Source organism: Orbicella franksi, chromosome 6, assembly GCF_964199315.1.
Source record: "Orbicella franksi chromosome 6, jaOrbFran1.1, whole genome shotgun sequence".
In the NCBI taxonomy this organism is placed as follows: Eukaryota; Metazoa; Cnidaria; class Anthozoa; order Scleractinia; family Merulinidae; genus Orbicella; species Orbicella franksi.
In genome coordinates, this window is record NC_138150.1 from 12,075,008 (window position 1) to 12,101,178 (window position 26,171).

The 26,171-nt window shown below is 38.1% G+C and overlaps 1 protein-coding gene across 5 annotated transcripts in view; it reads right to left on the reverse strand.

Annotated features, from left to right (window-relative positions):
* LOC145489620 (DNA-dependent protein kinase catalytic subunit-like) overlaps window positions 1-26,171 on the reverse strand; it is a 294,091-nt gene that overhangs the window by 151,336 nt on the left and 116,584 nt on the right. For all 5 annotated transcript variants that reach the window (XM_081468622.1, XM_081468620.1, XM_081468625.1 and 2 more), the window contains one exon: window positions 2,943-3,100. In XM_081468622.1, coding sequence (XP_081324748.1) covers window positions 2,943-3,100 — 158 coding nt within the window. The remainder of the gene's footprint in view (window positions 1-2,942; window positions 3,101-26,171) is intronic.

The following is a 26,171-nucleotide window of genomic DNA, read 5'->3' on the forward strand; positions in this document are numbered from 1 at the left end:
ATAGCAACAGATAATGTTGACCTATGTATTCAAATAAGTGAGAGCTCAGTCTTTCCCATGATCTACATGGTAGCTCTGGTTGTAGCAATGGTTCCTTTTGGGTTCTCTTCTGTTGTTTCTGGAAAGCTTCACATTGACTGACAAATAGGGTAATGTAAAACTGTACATCTTATTTAAAGTGGTCATGCACTTAGCTATACAAGCACAAGATGTGATTTGTGATTCCTAGAAAAAAAGAACAGAGGATCAGACTCTGAGAAGGCATTCCCCTGGCCCCAAGGTGGCCCTGGTGGATGGTTTTCAGGATGTCCAGTCTTAGGGTGGGCAGGACCACGATGCAATCATGCTTGAGTACAATTCCATATTCAACTGTAAGATCTTCTCTGAGTTCCAAAAGTCACATAGTAGGGGGTATTCACTTCTACTGTTGGCCAACCCTCATACATGTAAATAGTATCTCTCAGGGTATCTTGACCAGGGCCAGTGTTATCCTTTGCTAACTCTTCCATGGTTTCCTGCAGTTTTACTCCAGTTCTTCACACATCTTACGATCAAGTATTACTGGGCTTGAAGCATCTGTCACAGTGAAGGTTGCCTTCTTGACGTTGCAATTGTGGTGTGCATGGAGTTGGCAACTGCCCAGAGTTTTAATCTAGTGGCACCCATAGGCTGAAAGAATTGGAAGTTGTGTCGGGCCAAGGCATGGTGCTGTTGGGTTGGTGAAGATATTCTTGTAGTCTCCTTGTAATATTACATTGACCTCTGCACTGGTGTTGACCTTTCAGACTATGGTCATATCACATCTATGAAATGGTTTTGCTGTGAGCTGGATCTTTGTCATAACCTTAGATCTGCTTATTTGTTCCATGGTGATTTTGCTTTTGGGGTGTTCTGTGCTAAGTGCTCCTAAGAGAAAACTGTGTCCCGAGTCATCAAAGGGGAGGTTTATTGGGTCTTCACGGCCTTGTTCACCTAGGTTTTGTTGGCTTTCTTGAAAAAAAACAGGTAAATTCTGCATACAAGCCAACTCTGCAAACTCACCAACAAACTACTGATTATTAAGACTTGCTTAATCTTTAGTTGCCAAAACATTGGGAAGAAAATTGAAACAGTCGCTTGAACTCCTTGTTTAAACACATTGTTTACATTGACTGAATATTCATGGTTACTTTTAAGTTTACAGCTGTGAACAACTTTCCAGGGCACAGAATTATTTTGTAAATGGTCATCACAGTTTTGAAATGAATAGTCCAGTAACAACCTTTGACTTTACATGAATCCTCAGTTAATTTTGATAATATGAAACTATAAGGAAATGTCTTGTGTTTCAGCAAATGTTGGCAATTAAGTTCCAAGTGAAATGTTCATTGTGTGAGGCATTCTGAAGATCCTCGTCAAAAAAATGATATCTCTGGTTCTATTTGACACAAATCATTCATTCAAACGATAGAAATACTCTTTCCTTGATGAAAAAATTGTTTATCAAAGTTTCAATAGCACGTTGCTGGTGTTTAGTTTAGTTTTCTGCAAAGAAATTAAAAGTTCGGTGTTTTGGCATGCGTCGGCAAGTCGCTTGCAAAATGTTTCTTTCTGAAGCACTCTAATTAGATCTCTTGTCAAAAAATTATATCTCAGGCTCTGTTTGACACAAACTATTCATTCAAACAAAATAACTGTTTCCTTGATGAAAGGATTATTCATTGAAGTTTCTATGGCGTGCCGTTCACGTTTAGTTAATTTTTCTTCCAGGAAAAGTTCTGTATTTCCAGACGTGTTGGCCAGTCGTTTGCAAAATGTCAATTGACTTCATTAGGTCTGACTATATCTCTCGTCAAAACTGAAATGATATCTACATTTCTATTTGGCACAAATCATTCATTATAGCAGTTACATATTCTTTCTTTGAAGAATGGAGTGTTTATCAAAGTTTCCATGGCATGTGATTTACATTGGGTTTACAATTTTTCTGCAAGTAAAACTTCTGTGTGATGGCGCATGTCAGCAGATCGCTTGCTTAAACTGTGATTTATCTTTCAGTTGCATTTGGCACAAATTGGTTGCTCTTTGAAGATGAGATTGTTGAAGCATCTATCCCCAGTTCTATTTGGAAGAAAGCAGTAAATTGTTGATTCAACAGCAAAGCACTCTCTCTTATATTTTCTGCGAAGTACCCAATTGCACAATGTTCATTTCAGCTACATGTAAGTCTAGTCTGAAGGCATACATGTGTATACTATATACGCATATTCAAAATAAAGAAAACTCTCTCTCACTCTGTGGCAAGCTGTCAAGTCATTGAAAACAACAATGGCCTGTTAAGAAAAGAGGAAACAATATACTAATCCCTCATATACTAATGAGGGATATGCGTGTACACTGTATACACGTATGCGCATATGCTTGTGTATTTTGTTTCGCTTATATCTGAGCTTCACTGTACGTTGAATAGCATCTTAACAATATTCAGAATGGCCAAAAACGTGATCTGTTCCTCAGCATTATGGTGCAGATCTAGAGTCTCTCAATGATAAGCAAGGATTATGCATGGATTTTCCCTCAAATAATCTGGACTAGGAGCGATGGCTCTTAACTGTCTTGTCACGTTGCATACAAGGCCCAGAATGGAATTACTAGCTCCCATCCCACATAGCACATGTTGTTTCAAACTGACCTGTTATGTATGAATCCTTTAAACCAACCAAACAGCTAAACAACTAAACATAAGACTAAGTGAACTTACATAGTAAGCCATTCAAAAGTTAACAAGTTTCATCCTAGTTTTTAAACAAGGTAGGATTGCCATGTTTACATGTAGATGTGACACACATAGATTGCAACACTAATTACATGTATAATAAATTGCAATCATTCAAACAAATAGCGTGAGCATCCCTAATAAAGTTATGTCATAAGAACAACACATTAAAGAATTCCTGACTCACCTGCAGAACTCGATAAGATTAATGAAAATCTGGAAATCTTTAGGAACTTTGGGTTGAAGTCCTACAACTGGATCAGACAACGACACTTGTTCTTTCTCCAGAGGCGAGACTGGAGCATCAGTGGTGGAAGTACTGGCAGTAGCAGGAATATCGTCATCCTATTGAATGATGGAATTAAACAATGTCTTTTACATATAAGCACACTGTCAGGGTGATTTGCTCCACACACAGTCTATTGTACAGATATCAAGAAAGGACTTTCAACATTGTTGATGACATGTTAGATATATCTACACAGAGTCATACATACATGTACACAGCACATGCTGTTTCATAGTGACCTGCCAAGACCACAGATATATACACAAATTGTTATGGTAAGTAAAGGTAAAGTCTGGATGGGATGCCAGTCCATTGCAGGGTTACCCCCAGCATCAAATTCGCCGGTACCCATTTATACACCTGGGTGGAGAGAGGCACTGTGGGAGTAAAGTGTATTGCCCAAGAACACAACACAATGTCCCCGGCCAGGGCTCAAACCCGGACCACTCAATCTGGAGACGAACGCACTAACCATGAGGCCACTGCACCTCCACACACAAATTGTCTTGGTAACAGATATATTTGTCGCTGATCACATCTTCAACAATGATTTTGACACTAAATGTATTATGTTGGAACATTCGCTAACTATACATAATAATCTCAACACATACATTTGTTGCAAAAAAGTTACAAAAATGGAGATTCTGCTTACAATGGCATTGTCTTGAAGTGAATTTCACTGTTGAGGTTTTACTAATAGACAGACAATTGGCTGGCCATGGCCAGATTGATTAACCCACTGACACCTGTAATGGCCAACACAAGACTCTAGATATGTACATGTAGCATGGTCTTTCTACATGTATTACTTTTGACATCACTACCTTTCACATCAGAAGATGCTTTTGATAATTAGCTAAGAATAATACTGGGGGGAAATATTCAAGCCATGCCTAAACAAGTATGAAACTGAACACTTTCCTTTATGTTTTGGTGAAAAATTTTCCACCAGGAAGAAAGCCAACTTAAAAGCCCACAAAACCAATCAGAGATGTAGCCAATCAGAGAGCAGCATTTGTTTGATGGACCATTCCGAGAGTGCATTTCTTAAATTTAACTTTGTTTTTTTCCATGAGTAAAGAGCTACCAAAGTAGTCACATGAGTCACATAATTCAAGAATTACATTATCCACGGCTATCTTTCGTATGGTGGTTATCTCCCTACCAATGACGTAATCTTTGCACATTCCAACACATTCTTTGCTTGGCTTGCAAATATTTAATTTCTGAACTAGCTTCAATAAAACAGCACAATTCTCTTCTCTAAAAATACCAAAATACTCGCAAAACTAAAAAGACTGTAGCTTCTGGCGAAATAAAATTGCAAAGTAAACACAATCTTTGTACCACGTGGCAAATTGAAAGCTTCAATGTCAGCGCATTCCATGGCTGACGTAATACCTTTTTTTAGCGTATTTATTATTCCCTTCGAATCCAACGCTTTGATAAAACCAAAAGAAAATATATTTTACACACAATAAAGAAAACAATATCCGTAACATATTGTCTGTGTATTAAGGTTTCAAAAGCTTTTGGCAAATAAACAAATCAGGTTGCGTGATTCAAAATTTGGCCAAGAGGAAGTTTTGGTCTGGTCACCGACAAAACTAAAAAAATAATAATAATAAACAACGTACAGAACATGAACCGTGCTCAGCCCATGGCCACACGGTTAACAAGATCTTTTAGATCTTATAACCACACTTCTAAAATTTAGCTGTTTTCTTAGCACTACAGTTGCAACGCAATGCACGTTCCAAAGATTCATTGATTACTGTAGACACCACATCACTTGATCAACACAAACTGTATTATTGCACCATCGCTCTTAGCCATCATGAAATCTTAAGAGTGTGTCCATGGGTGCACCAGGCAAGTCTGCTACATGCCATCTCACCGATTTCAATGAAACTTAGCCAGTATAAAGGGTCTACCCCAAAACTCAGAAAGACACATTGGTTTCGGTTTTGGATCTTTCAGGGGGGAAGTAGGTAACCCCCCCTGGTTTTACTAGATTTTTGTCAAGAAAATTGCCTCAATATAGGCAAAATGTATAGAGCTCTCAGAACAACTGTATTTAACCTATTGCTACCAAGTTACACATATTGGTATATCTATAGTGAATGCAAGAGCCAAGTGACAGTCTATTTGATCAGCCGCTTGTCAATCAATGGACATAAATATGTGACTGTGTTTTTAGACCTTCAAATATTTGATGATTTTGAGGTCAAATATCTCCCCTTGCCAAAAAAGGTATGACACTAATTTCAACGTTCCTTTGTCCATTGATCATTATCTTTAAAAAACAGTTAAAACATCTTTGGGCACTGCCGTATTCTCGCTTTGGATGCCACTTGAAAACTGCACCTAAAACAAGCTTACTTTAACCTTATCCGTCATACAATGCTGGCAAAAGCGGCCACTAAAGAAAATAAATCGACATTTACAAGCTCGTTTAACAAGAAAACTGCACCAGAAGGAAAAGTAAGGCTAAAAGGTTTTGAGATTTTGAGAAGAAATTGATGAGATTACACGTTTTTAGAGATACGTGTCACCAAAATATCGATAGTAAAATCGCAGTGTTTGTGATTTGACGTTTGTTATTTTGAGATTTGCTCGCAAAATCAGCTGTTGGCTTTCATACGGCATAAAACACTTTTCAGTCTTTCATTCAACTCTTTATTATCAAGAGATCGTGCTGTTTATAATGCCCTGAGGAGATTTCAGGGTTACATGCCGAGTTGTTGTTGACAAGTACATTCCAGCTAGTGTGCAGCAACATAAACTTGCACAAGCTAAAAATGACATTACAAGGAACTCTTCCTTTACTGACTAAAAAGGAAATGCAGTTCTAAGAAATTTATTAGTTCAGTAATGCATAATTCCAGTAAAAAAGACTACAATTATTGTGTTATTATTGTCACTTACCAAGGCTTACTGCCACCTAAAATTTCCACGCATAAATGGTATTTGTCGCGTGACGCGACCTGGTAACCTTTAATGAGAATTCCAACAAATTATTCATCCCTTCCGCTAAGCAACACTTTTAGGATGTCCTGGAAACCTCTACAGTACATTTGGCTGCTATGTGACCTGGTTTATTGCCATTTTGAATTATTGTTACGCTATGTGACTTTCTAGGCCTCTCGCCAGTAAATGTGCGCCAGCACTCTTTTGAGACAGCCGGTACACAGCTGCGTGATAGGGCAGGATGTTGTTGCTTCAAATTGATCGATACAAAAGTCAACCTTGACCTTCCGATGTCTTTCTTAAAGAACCTTTGTCATTTTTAACAGCATTTCTGTTGCAATACGTATATATTTTCGAGAGATTGTTACTGTTCAAAACCCGGTGACAATGAAACTTGACGCCAACGTAATGTTTCGTGACACCAAAGAAATATGCTCGCGACATCAAAGTACATAAAGACACGTTATGTCTACATTTGTGTAACCAAAAGCGCTCAAGCGCATCATTAAGAAGTTTACAGTAAATAATTCTCAAAAATAGCTTTTCTTCATTTCAACTGAGTTGATGTTAGGCCTGTTCAATCCAAACCAATTGGATAAGATTTTTAACAGCCGTAAATCGTGATCATTAGCTTAGATCTTATCGGATCTAAAATAATCATGCATGGGAAATTTGAGAGAAATGGAAGTATCTCAAACATTTGTTGCGTCTGAGAAAGAGCTCAGTTTAGCTCGTACTGGTTTATTAGGTCATTCTGATGGCCGCGATTTCACAATATGCCCCAAACATCGTGCAGAACTTGGGGTGAGATTCAGACCTTCAATAAAATGCTGGCATCCTCTTCACGGCAATCGGAGGCGCAAGGTTGAGAGGGGAATAAATCTGAAAATGGCAAAAGAAATCAAAGGAAAGTGGAACACTGTTGTTCCATTTTGTGTAGGTAATTTTAGATTGTATTTTTTGTATTGATTAAAGTAGTCTGATTGTAAACTAACCTTGAAATAAAAAAGTTTGGAGGAGCAATCTACTTATTAGGCGGTTATCTAAAATCAACTTTCCCAAGAAGTCGGGTATGCAAATGAAGTTTACTTAAAAAGATAAATCCTATCACTTACTACATTTATGCAGATACTGTTGAGGCGCCCATACAGATAATATGGACGAGGGTGAGCCACCCTCTGAGATCCCCACCGAAACACGGGGATCCTGTAGTTCCTTCGAAATTTCAGCTACGCAAGAGGGGGAGTCTATGGATTAGACTCTAGTGATAGATATACAGGGCAGGGAACAACAGCCATTGCGAACAATTCTAAGTGAGATGTTCTGTCAAGAAGAAGGATGCATGAAGACGTTCAAGTCATTCGCCGCCTTCGAAAAACACCTGGACGTTGGGAAACACATGATGAAGTTAGCAAAGCAGTCCGTGTACGACGAGATCAAACGGAAATGGACGGAGGCGTGTCATTCCGTAGGTGGTGGCTACGTTCGTGGTCAGACATCAGCCAGCAGTTCTGACAACCAACCCCCGCCCCGGCTGGCCAAGTGGAACACGGATGGGCTCTTTGGAGAACACGGAAATCAGTGGCCTTTTCGGAAAAACCAAAGAGCTATCTGTTAGATATGTTCTGGATGAGAGAAGAAACTGGTAAGAAGGCAACCGCTTCCGATGTGGCCTTTAGAATGAAGTCTTTAAGAGACGAGACTGGTCAGAAAATGTTCACCAAGATCAACTGGTTGACAGAGCAACAGATCACTCGATACTTTAGCCGACTTTCTGCCCTGAATAAGAGTGGCCAACTACAAAGGACCAGCTCTGTAAGTATGAATGAGGACGAGGAAGCTGATGTCGATGATCTTGCTACTGAGACTGAAACTGCCCGAAGAAGGCAGCAGATAAGGAGAGAACTTGAACTTTAGATCATTAGTTTTGATAGGGGTGCAATTATCACCTTGTAAAGAAGTAGGAGGGAGGGTCTGGATAGGACGTTAAAAATTCCAGTTGTAAATGTAACTTTTGACAATTGACCATTTTACAGTTGTCTGTTCAGTGGCATGCACAGATTTTGAATGGCAGCAAGGCTGCAGATGACCTTTTCTTGATAAAGACCTCACTGCTTTTGTTGTGTAAATCAAGTTGTTCGCATGCTCACTAGTTGGCAATGAGGACCGCAGAGAGGTCTATATCAAAGCAAGGTCACCTCCAGCCTCGCTTGCATTCATAGGCCAGATAGCTAAGCACACAATTGTAAAATGACCTATTCATCATTGGTCGGTGCCATCTATCAGTTGATTTTAATTTAGCTTAATTTTGTTTTGTTGGAACTGATTTAGGTGAAAAGTCACAAGAGATAAGAACACAATACTAGTTTGTAAGAATAATAACTTCTTAAATAATTAATATTAATTAAAAACGCAGAATTCTTAGCCAAATAGGATCGAAAAAGATTAGAATAAAAGAGCAATCAAGTGTTTTATTGGAGTGGTTTTTCATTTGAGCATCGAAAAGTAATTGGTTTTGCATCACTTTGCTACACAATTGACTTAAAAATCTCGCGCCATTTTCTCATTCAATCACAAGTAAAGGCAAAACCAATGTTGCCCCGCTCTAACGCGCTTTCTCCCGTTTACCTCTGCATCAGTTACATGTTATTGCTTCGATTTTGATTGGTTCACTGTATTGTTTGTGTCCTTTGTGACTGGCGAGAGTGATTACTTTGGTTTTAGTTTTACGATACTCAATTAAAAACCCCTCTTGTTGTCAGTAAAACGGACTACAAATGTCAGTAGCCCGTTACATTTTAAAGGCGATTTTTCAGTTGTTAGTGAAAATTTTAGCAATTTGTCAGTTGTCACTTAATCCCACCCAAACACCCAGTCTGATATGGATTGTTGAAAGAAAGCAAAAAAGTTAGCCCTACCTGCCCTCCGTAGGGAAGACTACAAGTGGGAAGGTACTAATAGAAGTGAGCTAGAAAAAATGTAAATGTTTACTGCTAATCTAACTTTTTTCAAATTGACTATCTTTCCCTATGCGAACAACTGAATATGATTGAAGAGTCGACTGAAGATGCAAATGGCGGGAAACACGTGGAGATCTGCTGGTCATCACATTGCTGGCTCAACCTTTATGTAACACAATTCAACGCTGGCGATCAAGAGAGATACAGATTTAGTCAGAACAACATGTATTTAGAAGAAATGCGGATATATGCCGGCCAGAAAGTAGATAAATGTACTTATAGAGATTTGTAGAACATTCTGAAAGCGTTTCTTTACTGAAGGGATGAACAATTTGTTAGAATTCTGAAAGGTTGTCAGGTCACGCTACAAATACTTCCCGGAGGAAATTTTTGATGGTGGTAACCCGTGGTAAGTGACAATAATAATACAATTGCAGTCTTTTCCTCTAGAATTATGCATGGTTGAACCAACGAATTTGTTAGAACTGCATTCCCTTTTTAGTCAGTAAAGGAAGAATTCCTCATAATGTCATTTTTAGCTTGTGCAAGTTTATGTTGCTGCACACTAGCTGAAATGTACTTGTCAACAACAACTCGGCATGTGACCCTGAAATCTCCTCAGAGCATTATAAACAGCATGACCTCTTGATAATAAACAGCTGAACGAAAGACTGAAAAGTGTTTTATGCCGTACGAAAGCCAACAGCTGATTTTGTGAGCAAATCTCAAAATAACAAACGTCAAATCACAAACACTGCGATTTTACTCTCGATATTCTGGTGACACGTATCTCTAAAAACGCGTAATCTCATCAATTTCTTCTCAAAATCTCAAAACCTTTTAGCCTTACTTTTCCTTCTGGTGCAGTTTTCTTGTTAAACGAGCTTGTAAATGTCGATTTATTTTCTTTAGTGGCCGCTTTTGCCAGCATTGTATGATGGATAAGGTTAAAGTAAGCTTGTTTTAGGTGCAGTTTTCAAGTGGCATCCAAAGCGAGAATACGGCAGTGCCCAAAGATGTTTTAACTGTTTTTTAAAGATAATGATCAATGGACAAAGGAACGTTGAAATTAGTGTCATACCTTTTTTGGCAAGGGGAGATATTTGACCTCAAAATCATCAAATATTTGAAGGTCTAAAAACACAGTCACATATTTATGTCCATTGATTGACAAGCGGCTGATCAAATAGACTGTCACTTGGCTCTTGCATTCACTATAGATATACCAATGTGTAACTTGGTAGCAATAGGTTAAATACAGTTGTTCTGAGAGCTCTATACATTTTGCCTATATTGAGGCAATTTTCTTGACAAAAATCTAGTAAAACCAGGGGGGGTTACCTACTTCCCCCCTGAAAGATCCAAAACCGAAACCAATGTGTCTTTCTGAGTTTTGGGGTAGACCCTTTATACTGGCTAAGTTTCACTGAAATTGGTGAGATGGCATGTAGCAGACCTGCCTGGTGCACCCATGGACACGCTCTTGAATTTAATTGGATTTTTCCATGAGTAAAGGCCTAGCAAAGTAGTCACACAAGTCATATAATTCAAGAATTACGTAATCCACAGCTGTCTTTAGTACGGTGGTTATTTGCCTACCAATGACATAATCCTTGCACGTTCTGACACGCTTGGCTTGCAAATGTTTAATTTTCCTTCCAATCTCTGAACTCGCTTCAATAAAACAGCACAACAATGCACTTCTCTTGTCTAAAAATACGAAAAATACTCAGAAAACTAAAAAGACTGTCGCTCCTGGCAAATAAACTTGACAGTAAACAGTCATGATCTTATTTGTCACGTAGTGAAAGTGAAAGATGCAACGTCACCATCATTCCCTTCGAATCCAACACTTCGATAAAACCAAAAGAAAATATATTTTACACACAATAAAGAAAACAATATCTGTAACATTGTCTGTGTATTAATGTTTCAACAGCTTTTGGGGAATGTACTTCACAGGTAAGTTTGGGTCTGGTCACTGACAAAACTAAAAATAAAAAATAAAAATAAACCCTGTGCAGATCATGAACCGCATTCAGCCCATGGCTGTGTGGTTACAGGGAGGGGCTCTGTGAGTCCACTGCCCAACTTAGAACTCTGATAATGTCTCAGCTAAGTCCTCATCATCCACGTTCCAGGTGTGATGATTATCTGTACGTGTTTGACAGAAAGGTCTGACCACTGAACATGTTTGTCGAACATGACTTGGGGGAGAACTATCAGTGAAGAAATCAGTTGTAACAAAGCAATTGCATTGTGTGTAAGAAACACATACAGGCTGTAGTGAAGAAAGAAAAGGTTTCATAAACAGAGAGAAGAGAGAAGAATATCACTGAGGCATTAAGCAAGTTTGATAGCAAGCATTGTACAAAAGGGAAAACAATGCCTGCAGCTACAAGAATCTGGGCCCCTGCTTAATTACCATACTTGAATACTTGGAAGAGAACTTTGCAGAGGCAGGTGTGACATACACTTCTCATTCAAACAAGTGCCTGCTAATTTCATTCATCCTTGAAAAGGAATAGAAGTCCATTGCCAAAGAGCACTCGGTTTGCTATATCCAAGACTGGGAAGTCAAGATGTGTTGAGTATGCTTCCAGCTTATCAAGAGTTCAGTTAATGGTGATGAGCTTGCAAGGATTATCATTGAAGTTCTCCACTGGAAGTTAGATGTGGTAAAAGAACACCTAATCGCAGCCATAAAAGACAGAGCTGCAGTCTAAAGGAAGGCCACTGGAATGGTGTCAGTACTGTACCTGAATATAATCAACACTGGATGTACAATTGAACCTCCTGTAAGCGACCACTCAAAATTATGTAAGGCCTAGGTGTTCACTTATGGGAGGTGGTTCCTTACGAGAGCACAGACCATGTTGGGTCAAAATTTTGCCTCATTAGCATCTGGTAACTTCAGAGATTTATCCCATGTTTTAAATGTTTTATTCATGTGAAAAGTTAAATTCCAGAAAAAAAATCCTGTACTTCCCATTGAGAAACTTTGGTCTCTTGTACTACTCAGGAATGCGATATGGTTACAACACCTTATCATCCAATTTATGGGAGGTTAAAAACAAAAGAAAATTTCAAACTTTTAGCTTTAAAAGTGGTCATGGTTGCTCACGAGAGGTGATCTCTTACAACAGGTTCCAAATATAGTCATTTGACTTGGAAACTTTTGATATTTTGGAAAACTGGTCGAGGAGAGGTGGTCACTTATGAGAAGTGGTCACAACCATGGGTTCGGCTGTATTTCCCACTTCCTGGATCATGTTGGCACTAAGTGTGTCACCCCAGTGCTAAGTCCCTCCTCATGTTGTCCTGGAACTATGGGTATGGATGCAGGTTTCGCTTCATCCTTCCTTCCTTCCTTCCATCGATTCTTGTTAAACTTTTTGTGATCAAATCCACTGGCCAATTTATAAAGCTTTCACAGTCATAGCGAGGTTCAAGTTATATTTGATCTGAAGGTGACACGATTCCCTTAGGAAATGATTAATTTAAATTTTTTCTTGGCAATTTTTCCCATTTTTCTTTGCATTTCCAATACAAGTACACTGTACTCAAAATCTTACTGCAGAAATGATCTACATTGAATAGACTTTCGCACGAATGTCTCTATATATAGAAGCTAGTTATAATTATTATAAATAGCTTATTTCCTGAAGGTGTCTGCTTAATGCAGGTTTAACCGTACTCAATTGCTGAAAAAGAAGATACCGGTTCGTAAAATCACAAAATTGACGAGCTGTATGAATTTGCAAATGATTCAACACATGATTAAAATTTTTAGATGGTCAACAGACAAGAGAATTGAGGAGAATTTGAAAGATGCATTTCGCTATTATTTATACAGTATTGTAAATAAATACACATAAATATGGACATGGCAAAATGATATTAACAAAATTTAATAGTTAATGAATAGAAGAAAAGACATCACACAAGGCTGGCAGTTCTCCAGTCACTGATATTGCCTTGGAAAGGGAAGAAAAAAAAAAAGAGAGAGAAAAGAATTTTTTACAGCACAGGGTATTCATATTTGGTCACCCAGCCAAGTAGGAACCCTGCCAAACAAGGCTTAACTTTGTTGATCGGAGAAAACATGGTGTTGTCCTTGTGGTATAGTGACTCCACATTGAATACAGGTTGTTGATTTCTAAGATCTCTTAAGAGTGCCTGCCTGTAAAAATCAGACAAATTCTTAATTTCGCGGCAAGGGTCGAAAATTCGATTTCGCTTATATTCTTATGGTAGATAGGCTAGGGCATGACAAAAACTACTGGATAGTTTTTTTTGGCAAAATATCCTTTTATTTCAAAGAAATATGCAAATTACCAAATTCCGTTAAAATCGTCATTTGACACACCATTTTGTTAAGCAAGTTTGAGAGCCTCACATGCAAAACTACATCATTCTTCCGTCTTTAAAACACTCAAATATTTTTGTGCAATGTTTAAATGTGTACTGGGTTGATTTTAGGGAAAGTTGCATTGTCGTTTTGGGTGCAAAATAATTAAATTTCGAAGACATGTATTTCATTCACTTAAAAGTACGTCGTGAATATAATTAATTTTCACCATGTGCGAAACCTTCAAATGGATCAAGCTTCTGGTGGTTGAATTGCAGAAGGATGGTCTACAGATTCCTGTAAAAATTTCTTTGGGCAAATGATTGTGAGCGACGCGAGAGCTTTTCAAAGTACGTCAAAAATGCAAACATTTGGCCATCCGTCGTCAAATTTCAATTTACGGGTTAGACCTATGTTTTAGCATGCGCCACATGACTTGACCTATGTTAAGTTGAAATAGACACAGAGCAGATAATTTCGAAATGTTCTAACCTCATTTGCTGTAAAAGGCAGGTCCAAAGCCGATTTGACGTGCTTCTCTCACCATTCGTCGCACATAAAGCAGAAGTTTGCTTTTGTTTACATAACGTCCGATGTACATCGCCAACTGTCAACTTATTTAACGGTTGAATACCATGAATCTGTGACCCTCTTTCGACACATATGATCACCACTGCATCTAAGTCAAAAACGGCTAAGTCATTTGTAGATAGTTGCTTGCTTTGCACTACACCAAACTATTACGTTTGATCATCATGGCTTGATGGCTTGAATCCTTGCTTGAAGCAGTTCCTTGTTCGTCACGCAATGCTGTCATCCCATTTTAGGGGGTAGGGGTAGGATAATTTCTATCCTAATACGTAAGGCTCTGTAAGGCTTGGAATCGCTGGGAGCACACAATCGTGTTGAGTAGGAAGAGATTGAATTAAGAAATGAAAAGAATGAATAGTTTACCATTGCCCCTGTTGTTATCTTTTACTCGACCACCGCTACCTACATGCCCTGCATAATACTGTAACGCTAAACTCATACCTAGGTCTTTTCGCGCTATGCAATTATTTTTGGTTTATACATGTAATACAGTGGGCTACCCCCGGGGAAATGGGTGGTGACCGCTTAATGGGGCTAGCCGCTTAAATAGAGGTTGGTGTACCTTGAATATTTAATTTTTCACTGTCGGGCTATAAATTTCTTGGCAAACATGGAGTCAATTCAAGACAATCATGATAGACGTGTGTTTGAATTATCACTCGTCATGCACTTCAGTTTCAGACTCTTATCTGCCATCGCCCTTTCCAAAACAAAGTTCTTAAATTTTGTGTGGCCGCTTAATAGGGGTAAAGACAATAATGAAAACCCTTATCGGAATGACCAAATGGTGGCCGCGGAGGTAACCTGTCAATAGGTGTTTTACTTACAATATTTTACTGACGATAATTTTGGACTGTATTGACAACAGTCCACTATTTTCTGTTACATACCAATGCCTCGCCACCAAGCAAAGAAAATACGCCAAATAAAATGACATGGCCAGGGCTATTTACTCACGTAATTACTAATTAAATTTAGTCTGTTTTTCTCACGAATTAGACAAGTTGTGATTTCCTATTTTTATTTCAGGTAGTTCTTGCTTCGTTGATCTATAATTTGTTTATGGCGGTTTTCTCAAAATTCTAGTGAGTACAGGCACTAGCTTTATCAGCTGTTGTCTGAAACGTCAGAACGTACAACAAACGTGAGTTGGACCGACGCAACGTACACTATGGAACACGATTATATAAATATACACATATTATTATATATATGAACAAACAGATGAACAATGATTAAATTGTTTCACTTATCCTGAGAGTACTCTATACAAAACAGATTATAATGTGCAGCGTATGCCGTGACAGCATTGCGTGACGAACAAATAACGGCTGTAAGATTGTGCTGCGCCGACACGTTTATCAACAATGGTCAGCAATCGATCAAACGCAATATTTTGGAGAGGCATAAAGCAAGCAACTATCTACAAATGACTCAGCCGTTTTAGACTTAGATGCAGTGATGTTCATCTGCGCAGAAAGATGGTGAAAAATTAAATATTCAAGGTACACCAACCTCTATTTAAGCGGCTAGCCCCATTAAGCGGTCACCACCCATTTCCCCGGGGGTAGCCCACTGTATTACATGTATAAACCAAAAATAATTGCATAGCGCGAAAAGACCTAGGTATGAGTTTAGCGTTACAGTATTACGCAGGGCATGTAGGTAGCAGTGGTCGAGTAAAAGATAACAACAGGGGTAATGGTAAACTATTCATTCTTTTCATTTCTTAATTCAATCTCTTCCTACTCAACACGATTGTGTGCTCCCAGCGATTCCAAGCCTTACAGAGCCTTACGTATTAGGATAGAAATTATCCTACCCCTACCCCCTAAAATGGGATGACAGCATTGCGTGACGAACAAGGAACTGCTTCAAGCAAGGATTCAAGCCATCAAACCATGATGATCAAATGTAATAGTTTGGTGTAGTGCAAAGCAAGCAACTATCTACAAATGACCTAGCCGTTTTTGACTTAGATGCAGTGGTGATCATATGTGTCGAAAGAGGGTCACAGATTCATGGTATTCAACCGTTAAATAAGTTGACAGTTGGCGATGTACATCGGACGTTATGTAAACAAAAGCAAACTTCTGCTTTATGTGCAACGAATGGTGAGAGAAATACGGCAAATCGGCTTTGGACCTGCCTTTTACAGCAAATGAGGTTAGAACATTTCGAAATTATCAGCTCTGTGTCTATTTCAACTTAACATAGCTCAAGTCATGTGGCGCATGCTAAAACATAGGTCTAACCCGTAAATTGAAATTTGACGACGGATGGCCAAATGTTTGCATTTTTGACGTACTTTGAAAAGCTCTCGCGTCGCTCACAATCATTTGCCCAAAGAAATTTTTACAGGAATCTGTAGACCATCCTTCTGCAATTCAACCACCAGAAGCTTGATCCATTTGAAGGTTTCACACATGGTGAAAATTAATTATAGTCACGACGTACTTTTAAGTGAATGAAATACATGTCTTCGAAATTTAATTATTTTGCACCCAAAACGACAACGCAACTTTCCCTAATATCAACCCAGTGCACATTTAAACATTGCACAAAAATATTTGAGTGTTTTAAAGACGGAAGGATGATGTAGTTTTGCATGCGAGGCTCTCAAACTTGCTTAATAAAATGTTGCGTCAAATGACGATTTTAACGGAATTTGGTAATTTGCATATTTCTTTGAAATAAAAGGATATTTTGCCAAAAAAACTATCCAGTAGTTTTTGTCATGCCCTAGCCTATCTACCATGAAAATATGAGCGAAATCGAATTTTCGACCCTTGCCGAGTTATTTTCCATTTTTATGGACAGGGACTCTTAAAAGGTAACAAAGAAAGAAAAAACTCACTAACATTGGCTGGGAAAATGAAGAACGAAAAAAAAGAAAATGAGAATTGTTACTTGCTTTGGTGATCGGATAAGAAGCGATACTTTCTTTATAATTGAAGGCTTTCATGCAAAAAGGGCGTATATAGCATTTTGGGCTGATTTTTATTTTTTGCAGGATCGAGCTAATTTTTGGCAGACTGACATGTTTTGACATGAAAAGCGTTGTTGCATAATTCTTTTTGTTGATTTTCGCTTCGTTTTTGAGAAATAACGTATGCAAAAAAACTCAGTTTTCCGAGCAGCATCTTTTGGAGGGAATCCTTCGAAGGTGGATTTTGATGTGAAGCAAACTTAAACGGTTACTTTTAGCAGCTTCAACAGCACAGTTTTTTTTAAATAGAAGTTTTGATTTTTGAAAGAAAGTAGAGAAATAGACTGGAAAAGAAAAATCGACCGACCACATATTGAACTGGTGTCATGACAAAACAAGCTCAAATCCGGCCTGTTCAGCGCCTTATTCACTTGTGTCAACAAAGCAACAGTAACAGAATTGCGCAATTATATGAATAATAAAACTAGCGGCAAATACCATGCTTCGGTGACTTCATTGTTTAGCAAAACAAAAGGTTTCTTTTGTTTTTCACTCAACAAAGATCTCCAAAAGATACCCTTGGAAAACTGATTTTGCATACGTTATTTCTCGAAAACGAAGCGCAAATCAACAAAAACAATTGAAGAAGCTAGTCACAAAAGGGGTTAAGTGACGATTTTGGTTGCTTTTCTTTTTTTGCTCCAAATTAGCTGAATTTATGCATGTGGTCTTCAATGTAATAGAAAAACGTGTTCCTGTATTTTTGCCGCTGGTTTTTGCTTCGCTTTATAAAGACGCCATTAGGAAAACCGAGTGTTTTTTTGCATTCGCAATATCCTGAAAACAAAGCAAAGTTTAGCGGAAAAACTACAGGACATTGCTAAACATACCTAAACAAAACTGCATGCGAAATTTGGAGCATTTTTGACAAAGTTCACTTTTGAGAAAAATATCTAACGCCCTTTTTCAGCAGAGCCCTTCAGATAAACAAGGCCAGGGCCTTTGCTATGATAAACCTAGCCGATCCTTTGTTGTATTAAACCAAAGCAAGCCTTTGTTATTAGTCAAAGTCTCACCTCGGTTTATTATGACAAAGGATTCATAACAAAGAATCGGCTCGGTTTATTATAACAAAGCCCGGTTTCGTTTATGTGAAGGGCTCAGTGGAAAATGGGCATTACATGTAGGTATTTTGCTCAAAAGTGAACTTTGTCAAAAAAAGCTTTAAATTTCGCATGTGTTATTTTTTAGGTGTGTTAAGCAATGTTTTGTATGTGTTTTTGCTGAGGTTTGCATCGTTTCTAAGACATTACATATGCAAAAAACTTAATATATTTGTTGTCACGTCAGCGCGCGACCGCAAAGATGTTTATTTCACTAAAAATACAGCAAAATGTTAATTTTTCTCGCAACGCGTAACCTTAAAAAAATATGAATTTCAGCTCAAACACAATTAAAAGGTTGATTTGAAGTTAATGTGTGACGGCAAGGATGTTGATTTCACTTAGAAACCAGCAAAATGTCAATTTCACGCAGTGCATAAGCTCAATGACGTTGATTTCAGGTCTAAATAGGTTAAAATGTTGATTTGACGTTAACGCGTGACGGCAAGGATGTTGATTTCACTTAGAAACCAGCAAAATGTCAATTTCACACAGTGCATAAGCTCAATGACGTTGATTTCAGGTCTAAATAGGTTAAAATGTTGATTTGACGTTAATGCGTGACAGTAAAGATGTTGATTTCAAGTAGAAACCAGCAAAATGTCAATTTCACGCAGCACATAAGCTCAATGACGTTGATTTCAGGTCTAAATAGGTTAATATGTTGATTTGACATTAATGCTTGACCGCAAAGATGTTAATTTCACTTAGAAAACAGCAAAATGGTAATTTCACGCAACATATAAGCCAAATGATGTGGATTTCAGGTCTAAATAGGTTAAAATGTTGATTTGACATTAATGCGTGACGGCAAGGATGTTGGTTTCACTTAGAAAACAGCAAAATGGCAGGAGCCCATGATGGGCTCCTGAAAATGGTAATTTCCTGCAACATATCAGCTCAAAAATGTTGATTTCAGGTCCAAAAAGGTGTAAATAAAAATAAAATAAAACAAATAAAAACATTTCAATAAGCACTTTTCCAAATCAGGCAACGTCTTAAATGGCTAAAATCACAAGATAAATACATAGTTTTCGACAAACAAGATAGTAGCTTTATGTCACGCACCACCATAACTTCGAAGTTCAAAATGCGCTGGTACTTCTTATGCCTGGTGAGGATAACAACTTTGGTGGCTGTTTAGTTTTGGATTTAAGAATTTGATGACTTCATATGAAAATGCTCTATAAATGGGGCTGACAGATTAACAGATTAACCCTTCTGCGCAACATTCAGGTCTCCATACATCTGCATGTCCCCTGATCCCAGAAGCTCAAAACACTACAAATCACACCAATTTGAAATAAAATCAACGCAAACTGGATCAAAGACCTATGTTACAATTGATCGCTACTTGTTGGCCATTATTATGTTTAAATCTAGTTACCAGTTTGAGAAAGGTCCCCAGAACATGATCGCAATGTATGCCGGGAAGGGTCTTTACACCTCGTGCGCGGTAAAACATGGCAGTCGATACAAGACAAATTTTACAAGTCTAAAACCAGTTCTTGCTTTCCAAACTTTGACGCTAACAACGCTTGGCAAATGGGCCACAACCCACCAGAGGGTATTTTTCTTGGGCAAGAACTGCTCTTGGACTTTGGTACCTGGCTCGATCTGACTTCGAACGCCGATAACACGATTATGGTATATCAGCTGCCTTCGAACTTTCAGAACACATTTGGATTCTGTAAAACATGCTGATGACTTACGGGTTTATAGAGGCTTTATGATGCCTCTCAACCACCAGGCAGGCATACAAGGTACTTTAAAACAATGCTTAAGATATTAGTTGACAGAGCTCTAATGTGGCACATCTCTTTTTTGTTCGATGGTATTTCGTTTGACGTTTGATCAATTCACATGTTGTGTTCACGTCACAATAACCGATGTAAACAATCTGTTCCCAGATTTCCGCTCTATATGCTGTGGGATTTGATTTTGACTTCATACACTATAAACAGTCCGCCTGTTTGCTGTTCAACAAATAAACTCCTAAAGACATGGCTAGGAAAAGCCAAGTTTTTTTGCATACGTTTTAACTCGAAAACAAAGCAAAAACCAGCAACAAAAATACAGAACCACGTTTTTCTATTACATTGAAGACCACATGCAAAAATTCAGCTAATTTGGAGTAAAAAAAAGCAACCAAAATCATCACTTATCCCCTTTTATGACTAGCTTCTTCAATTATGCAACGATGCTTTTCATGTCAAAACAAGTCAGTCTGCCAAAACTTAGCTCAATCCTGCAAAAAATAAACATAGGCATGCAAGGCGTGCAAGAGTTATTTTTTTGTGAAGTCTCGGAGATAAGGAGCATTCATGGAACTGTTTACAGTAATGATTTAGTTAATTTGACAATTTTTTTCAGTTGCGATGTACAGCAAGAAAGAAACTGGGAATTTATGCTGTACATACATTGCTACATGGGTAATGGTAAGATAACTAAACAGTACACCATAAAACGTTTGACTGAACAAACTACAGCAATCTGACACGTCTCCAGATGAATGTAGATACCATCTTATTTTCTAACAGGCAAGTTGATTTGTTCTTTGATACAACCCACACTGTGATTTGTGACACACGCACATGCATAACTCACTCACTGATCACATAGCCCTTCCAACCCCCAAGAGTAATTTTTGCTCAAAATCACTCAAGTTAAGAGAACTTTTCGCATTTTATACAAGTCGTAAGTTTACCCTTTTTACACAACACAACACAACAACACTACTTCACCAAAAATTGAAAGAGAGAGAGAAAAAACCTCTCTGACAGGTTGAAAGTTTGATTTAATTAAATTGCACTTTAAAGTGCACCTAACCCCCAAATTTTTTTTTCGCTAAAATAGTAAAGCTTATTTTGTGGAGTAATTTGCCGCAAAAATTTTTCGATTTGGTTAAATCTTTGATTTCCTATGGCTCGTCAAGGTACATCAAAACCCCGCCATTTTGGTTTACGACCAAGTTTAACGGGGCATGGGTCGAGGGCCGGATGTGACATCAAATCCAGAACATGGTGATTCTGTAAATTTGCATATTTACTAGTTTCTGTGGGGAAATGCTGGGAAAGTAGTTCGTAAAAAATGCTAGCCAGGTGTGTTGTAGTGGGATGTAGCACCACAGCAAACGTACAGGAGGTACTGCGCTTCATGCCATACCATTTTATGGAGAGATGATCATCCTGAACAGAAGAAACGTACAAAGCGATGGGTTGATTTCGTGAAAGCGAAATGTGCAAAGTGAAAGCCGTCTGAGTTTGGTGATCTGCTCTAAGCATTTCAAACAAGATGATTTCGCTCGACGCCTGGATTTTCAGGGAGAGGAAGGGATTTTGCTGATTCTATGGCTTAAGCGAGACGAATTTGGAATAACTGCTTTTCCATCGATTCATGCAGCCGTTTTTGCATCTGATCTGAGAAACAGCAGCAGTCAGTCAGCACATCCGACAGATACAGAAGAATGGTGAGATATTTTTTTCTGAGCAAATGTTCCCTGCCCTGATATGTTAGTTTCCTTCCTTGATCAATTCTTTGAAAAAGAAATCTGTAAGGGTATTTTGGGCAAGTTTCAAATCCTTTCAAAGTCATGCGAAAAGGCACACTAGTTTGGAAGACCCACCGTTTAACAAATGCAGCCACGGAGCATTCAAGCAGGGAATGGCTTAGAATTAGTTTATATGTTCAGAACCCTTTTTACATGTGGGTATTATCAATATACAGAGAACATACTTTGGCCAGTACCAGAACAATTTCAAGCTGTCTGTGTATGTGTCTGTTTCTGCACGAGGCTAATGTGGACTTGAACTGTATTTATAGGAAGTTTTAATTATTGATACCATGGTAACACATGCTTATGAGATTGCATCTCTGCTGACCAAATGCTCTTGCAAATGAGGACACGTTGTTCCAGAAACATTGCTGAAGACACAAATATTTCCCTCTTTGCCCAGCATGGGAAACATTGTTGCGACACAAAACATGTTTCTCATAAATATTATTTTTTACAGGGACATGGTTGTGTCCGTAACAATGTGTCTGCAACTTCCTGCACTGTAGAAAAGCCATCATTAAACTGATGTTGTTGTTGTTGTTGTTCTTGTAGTTTCCAGTCCTTGTGAGACAGAGCCATATTATTATTAGCTTGTCATTGTTTGCCAGGAAATAGATTAAAGACTACAGAATCAAAAATAAATTAATTAATTAATTAATTAACATCATTTTATTGTTGTACAGGTTGATTGTGACATGTAAATGGTCAGTGAAGGGACACAAACATTAAATTTTCCACTTGATTATAATAATTCACATTTCTAAGCACAAGCGAAGAAAAAGGGGTCCTTTTGATGTTACATTTATTAGTGTGTTGTGTGAGTAAAACAAGCTGTCTATGTCTATGAATCAATTGTTCAGTAAGCTGTTGGTCTCCAGGTGAATAAGACTGATATGGTTTCGAACAAATGCCATATTTTTGCAGTATTGTACAGTTGTAGAACAGTTTGTGTTGCAGTTTGTCAAAATAAGTACAGTAAATATCAAGCACACTTTAGTTTTGTTCAAATTCCTCATTAAGGTCAAATTATTCATAGTTTTCATCCTTTTCAACTGAAAATTCCTTTCTACATGTAACAATATTATTGCTACATAAAGGAATCCTCTTGTTCCCCAATATCCCATACACCAGCCTTGAGAACTCTCAGTATGAAACACTTCGTAACTAAAAAAGATTAATGGAAAAAAGTCTCTAGCAGTGGGCATCTTATGGTGAGGGAGGGGGGGAATAGGACAAGATACCTAAAAACAAAGCCCAATGAAGAAATCACAAAAAGTAACAGTATTGTTCGAGGATCACTAAAGCATGTTTGTAACAGTGATACAGGACTAAACGGGTGTACACTAATCGTAACTCACACTTCACCAACCAAAGATTGCAATAACATAACCAACCCCCTAGCTACCCCCCTCTTACTCAGGAACTTTACAATGACTTGTTTATACATGTAACTGAACGTTTCACAACTATACTTGTAAATTGCAAGAATCACTGTTAAGTAAAATGTTGTGTGCATGCATGTAAAGAGGGATTCAGAAAATTTTTTTTATTTTATACAGCCATGTGCATGCCTGAATTACCTTTCTTTGCTGCCAGTTTGATGATAGGTTTGCTTCCCTTTAGTTTTGTATTTGCCCGCTGCTGATCTTAAACTCCATTTCTGAAGGCATACAGGTTTAATTCCTGGATATTCAGTAACACACTTAAAGATAACATTGGCACCAATATCTTCAAGAGCAAGATCACTCTTCTTTGAGTCTTGACAACCTTCTCACTCACTTAACAGCAACAACATTCATTGATGTTTTGAAGGGAAGCAACGCTACAATTTCTACACTTGCACGTAAAGAACACAAACACTGTCATGGGATAATCATTTTGATCTACATTGAACGCATGAAGTTAAAATAATTTGAGACAGTGAACGGACTTGACTGTTAGTGCGAGATCGAAGAAGGCATGAAGATAGTAAAGATGTGCCACGCGCTCCAGTCTTACTAGTATCACTCTTCGACTTCTACATATCATTGCCTTCGAGTCTGTCCATCAGAGCTCGTTCGAGTTCTTTGTCAGCATCCACCTCCTAGTATTTGGCTGTCCATTCTCCATTGGCCAGAGAGCAGTCAGCATACAAATCAGCTTGGTCGTCACCATTTGACTATTCAGTTTGCGATGTTGATAAGCGTGAGCGCTCATTCTCTTCAGCGATGTAATAAATTTCAGAGTTTTCTGAGTCAAAGCTCAGTTCAGAATCAGACGAACTAGAAGACATTGTTACTAAAAACAGAAATTGGTTGACTGCAGAGTCCCAGCGAAAGGCGAAAGAACTTGTGCTGCAAAAAGGCTTCTACACTTGAACAAAGTAAAAGACCTGACTGGGACAGCCGAAGCATTCATTCTGGATTTGACATCACAGCTTTAACTCTCCCCAGATTCCCCATGCGCAGTCGCAAACCATTCGAAACTCGGTTTCGAAGGGGCACAGAAATTTGAGGATTTAGCCAAATCGAAAAATTTTTGCAACAAATTACTCCACAAAATAAGCTTTATTATTTTAGTGAGAAAAATTTTTGGTGTTAGGTGCACTTTAACTTGGTGCCACACAGTCTTCAAAGAACATTTGAACAGTTTTCATAATTTTACCTTTAAAAGAATGTCATAAAATGCCCATCATATAAAAATATTAGTTTGTATAGTGTGATCGTCCGGGTGAGTGTAGTTCTGAAAAGAACTGTTGTTGGTGACTGATGTTTCGACAACCTGAGCGGAAGTCATCTACAGAGTCAAGTGAATAGTGTTTGTCAGTCGATGATGTTATAAGTCTGGTCCGCTGAACGTGATTGGTCAGTATAGCCATGATGGTATTGGCTGAAAGACTCGTGTAAAGTTTGTCATCAGTCATTGGTGGGTTTCAATCCATCTGTTGTTGGTCAAATAGGTCGGTTTTTGGTCCATGTATTGTTAAGTCAGTCTGTTAGAAGTCCGTTTGTCGGTTTCATTTCCGTCATGGATAAGTCGTTTGTAAGGCGCTGGTAGTTGTTGACATCTGTTAAGAGGTGTTTAAACTGCTAATGTAGAGACATAAAAACCATCCAGAAATGAAAGTTTCTTTTTCGTTTAATATCCTGGGAACAATAGCCGATAACTTGTCAGCTCTAATTGAATTTACTCCCATATGAAAAACAAAAGTGTTGATCAAATTACCATTTGTAACTAAAGATAGCAAACATCTCGTGGGAACAAGTGGTGATGATTTGTCAGCTCTGATTGAATTTACTCCCTTGTGAAAAACAAAAGTGTCAAGCTACCATTTGTAACTAAAGATAGCAAACATCTCGTGGGAACAAGTGGTGATGATTTGTCAGCTCTGATTGAATTTACTCCCTTGTGAAAAACAAAAGTGTCAAGCTATCATTTGTAACTAAAGATAGCAAACATCTCATGGGAACAAGTGGTGACAATTCGTCAGCTCCAATTGAATTTACTCCCTTGTGAAAAGCAAGAGTGTCAAATTACCCTTTGTTACCAAAAAATAAAAATATCTCGGTATATTTGCATGCAACAAGAACAAAACAATTGTTACCTGCACTTAGTATTGCAAACATTAGAACTGTTTCAAAGCTAAATAGTCTCATCTCCTCTAAAACATGACCTTAGAACTAGAACCTTTATAACTAAAAATCAAAATATCTTGTGCCATTTGCATACTACTAGCTCATGAACTGTTTCACAACTCAAGGCTGATCTCATTCATAACTTAACTCCTCAGCCTAACCCACAGAAAATGTCGAAGTAAACCCAATATATGAATACTTCCTCCTCTTTCATGGAAGAATAAATATGGCCGTTCTAAACTGTATCGGGGATCAAATCTTCTCACATACCATCTACCTTTACAACAAGAAATTTGATTGGCTGTTTATAGTAGATCCAGTCTGATTGGTGTGAAATACATACATCTCTCACTCACTCACTCATCCATTGACCCATCCATAACATACCCCGATGCGCCAACTAAGAGGTACTTTTTTTTACAAGAAAATAACTCAAAAATAGCAGTGTCTTGACTCTAGCATGTTCACATCACCAGCAATGCTTTCACTATAAGATAATCTGTATGTTTTGTCATCCAAGGACAATGCACTGGGTATTTCACTTAGTAAAAGCAAATCTTCTTTTATTGACAAATGAATATATGAGCAAAGGCCATTTCCCACACGAAGGATATTGTCCATTTTGTACTGTTCCATGCTTCTGCAAAACAACTAGCAGTTGCATTAAATAATTATAATCGCTACCAGACTATTTACAACACACTTTTTCCCAACATTTATCCCAAATAACTCCTCGTTACTTGATGAAAACGTCCTGTTACTGTACATAACTCATTCATGTATACTGGTCCAGGACTACTTTCAATGTCATTATAGAGTTTAATACTCTTGTACAAACTTTGACAGGATCTGCAGCTTTACCAATATCCATGTCTCGCTGATTGTCTACAATTGTTTCTCTCTGTTCCTGTTTCTTACACCGTGTGACTATCGTAGCAAAAGTCTTTAATGACACCACACTTACCATACAAAATATTCCCAGCTACCTTC